This window comes from Cynara cardunculus, assembly GCF_001531365.2.
Source record: "Cynara cardunculus var. scolymus isolate 2C chromosome LG 13, CcrdV1, whole genome shotgun sequence".
Lineage (NCBI taxonomy): Eukaryota > Viridiplantae > Streptophyta > Magnoliopsida > Asterales > Asteraceae > Cynara > Cynara cardunculus.
The window spans coordinates 964,577-967,610 of record NC_037540.1 but is presented as its reverse complement, the minus strand read 5'-3'; the positions used below and the strand labels follow the sequence as shown (position 1 = coordinate 967,610).

Below are 3,034 nucleotides of genomic sequence, written 5' to 3'. Positions count from 1 at the left end.
TTAAACATGTTTTAATTGATATACGATTATGTATGTTAATTTGATAAAGGTTTAAAATGAAACATTTAAAAGTAAAAGTCGTAAATGAAATTAATTAATTAATTAATTATAAGGGTATAAAATGTAAATTTAAAATTATAATTTAAAAAAAATAGGTTGTGAGATGAGTGAGTGTATGTGAAGAGAGAAGAGGGTGAAAAGGTGAGTATAAAGAGTATTTTGGGTATTTAATTTTTTAAGACTTTAAAATTTTTGTTAAATTTATTTAATAAGATAATATAAATAAATTAGTTCGATTTTGACAGGTGTAAATAATAATAAAAATGGAAAAACATTCTCGTAAAATTTGCAACTATTTAGAAAAAGAAAAGGTAATGGGGTGCAGGGTTTGACGAGTACAAATTGGATYGGATGAAAATGGCGGTGAGATCTCACGCAATTACCAATTACCAAGAAGTGGATGGTGGGTGGGCTCAAATTCAAAAAGTTAATTGTTTTATAACTATTTTTTTTATAGGGATCACTTATAAATGTTTTATAACTCTTTTTTAATTTTAATTTTAATTAATTAATAATTTATATATGTAAATATTCAAAGCTACAAAGATGAAATAATAATAAAAAAATCATTAAAATGAATTAATTGATAAATCAACAAATAAAGTATAAAAAATTTAAAAATATTATAACTATAAGTAGTCTGACAATCTTCGTACTTCGATCTAGTCCTTCGACGTGGTATGAACATGGTTGCTTTTACAATTGGGTACACTAACAGTAATTATTACGTGAAAATATCTTTAGTAGAAGAGCACCCGATGCCTTCTATCGTGTCAGATTGRTTTCGTTTCAAATATAGTCTGGATAGTACCTAAATTAAAAATAAATAAAAAAATTGTATATTTTCAACTAATCAATAATAATTATAACTATATAAAACACATTATTCAAAATCAGAAATTTAAAATATTAAAATTTGTTGCACTCATTCCTTAGTGGCCATTAAATGCGCATACACCTTTTTGAAATTGAAGCCCACTCATTATGAATCTTTAAACCAAATATTAATTATTTTATTTTTAATCCATCTCCATCATCTTATCACCCACCGTCCACCTATCCCCCCAGCCCCACCCCCAATTAATTTATCAACTCCAAAACCCCTAAAGAAACATATCTCCATCAAACYTCCTCTGCCGCCTCCCTTCACCCCCACCGCAAAACATCATTGGCTATCCAATTTCAACGCCGGAAAATGCCAGCTTGCTAACGTGCGCCCAAGATCCTATTTTTAAACTTCCTCTGCCRCCATCGAAACTACTTCCCTTTACCCCCACCGCAAAACGCAACCGGAGATCTGCTAAAGTGCGCATTCCATTTGAAGAAGTRAGGAGAAACACCACCAATGAAAGTCCCAAGAAACACCAGTATTAAACATCATATCTTTACAAGAATCAAGGATCTTGATCGGAGGTTGGGTTTTCCGGCATCGGGTTCTTCGTCGTCGTCGTGATCAATTGAAACCTCCACAAAATCTCCCGCTTGAAACCTTACAGTTTCTTGATGAAGAAATCCATCTTTTCTCTCTTCTTCTTCTCCATCTTAAAGTGATCAAGAAATCCATCCCCCATCTTTCTCTCTCTTCTTTTGCTGTTAAGATTCTCTTAAACAAACAAAGAAAATACATATATATGAACAGGTAAGTGAGAAAGACATGTGAAAAACTTTAATATGTTTGATGATTACAACTGTTTTTTGGATTGTTATTGTTGTTATTGAAAGTTGGAAAGAAGAAAGAAAGAAAGAAGAGAGGTTGGTGTTGGTTGCCATCCAGGGAACTCCAAAAATTTGTGTACAAAATTTTATGTACAGAAAAAATGCTACATCGTGTTGGTTGCCTTCTCTTTCGTAGCTTCTTTCCATGACCCTTCTGTATTTTCTTCATTTCTGCCTTTTTGTAGACTTCTTCAAAGATTCGTTTGGTTTTAGTTTGTAATTTCCGGTCGGCTGAGCTATCTTGAACTCCGATCTAAAATCTATATCAATCAACACCCTATCTCCGCCTTCAACGATTACATCTAGGTATTCGTATTCACCTGTGAAGGAAACCTCCATAAGTACAATTACAAACTAAAACCAAACGAATAAACATGAGCTTTCAGGTTGAAACCCATTGAGAATTGATACATAAGCCATTAGGGTCGAAACCCACTATGAACAAATTAAACCACAAGCAAGAGATCGATACCTTGAGTAGAGAATGAACCACCGAGATCGATTGAAGGGGTCCCTAAAGCTACTGAATCGGTAAAAAAAGAAGGGTTACAGAAACAATTAGGTTGAAGCCCAACAGAAATTTCACCTTCAAGTCATAAACAATGGAAGGAAAATTAGTTGAAAGACCTAACTTGAAAAAAAAAAAATATCTTACCTGGACCAAACAACTCACTAACTCGGATTCCATTCAAACAGACCGAGAAGAACATAACTGTGGTTGGGATCGAACAGAGCTGTGGCTTTTCATTCCAAGGAGCAACAGATCGAGGAGACGACCGAGCAACAGATCAAGCAAGGTGGTTGGGTCTGCCGAGATAGAGACGACCGGAGTTGGAGCTATGGGATTCCGACGATGAAGGCGACCAAGAAAGAATGGTTTGAAATGGAGAAAAAGATGAAGGAGAGGGGATGATTTTGAATTTTGAATTTTGAAATTTTGAAATTTGAAATTTGAAAATTTTGAAATTTGAATCAAAATGGTTTGAAATGGTTGAAAAAATAGTTGTACATTGTGCTTTATGACTTGTCTTTAAGAGTTTTTTGAAATTTATGCATAAAATGGCAGTACTTTATGCTTAAAGGGTTGTAATTAAGATAATGGCTTAAATGATTATATATGTAGTTTAGATATATATATATATATATATATATATATATATATATATATATATAAGGAAGGGTTCAAACGAGAACCCCTGTGATTTACGAGAACGCAAGAACAACCCAATAACCTTATATTGTGATAAAAAATAAAATT

At 32.8% G+C, this 3,034-nt stretch overlaps 1 protein-coding gene across 3 annotated transcripts; it reads right to left on the bottom strand.

Moving 5' to 3' along the window:
• Positions 1 to 1,436: 1,436 nt before the first annotated feature.
• LOC112524098 lies at positions 1,437 to 2,737 on the bottom strand. Of its 3 annotated transcripts, none has more exons than XM_025133745.1 (3): positions 2,432 to 2,737; positions 2,249 to 2,299; positions 1,437 to 2,096 (listed from the first exon to the last, which is right to left on the bottom strand). In XM_025133745.1, the coding sequence occupies exons 1-3, from the start codon at positions 2,484 to 2,486 to the stop codon at positions 1,942 to 1,944; spliced, it is 261 nt and encodes an 86-aa protein (XP_024989513.1). In that variant the 5' UTR covers positions 2,487 to 2,737; the 3' UTR covers positions 1,437 to 1,941. The 3 variants fall into 3 exon arrangements, with proteins under 3 accessions (XP_024989513.1, XP_024989511.1, XP_024989512.1); XM_025133743.1 differs by having other exon boundaries at positions 2,249 to 2,362; positions 2,432 to 2,524; XM_025133744.1 differs by having other exon boundaries at positions 2,249 to 2,362; positions 2,450 to 2,523.
• Positions 2,738 to 3,034: the final 297 nt, after the last annotated feature.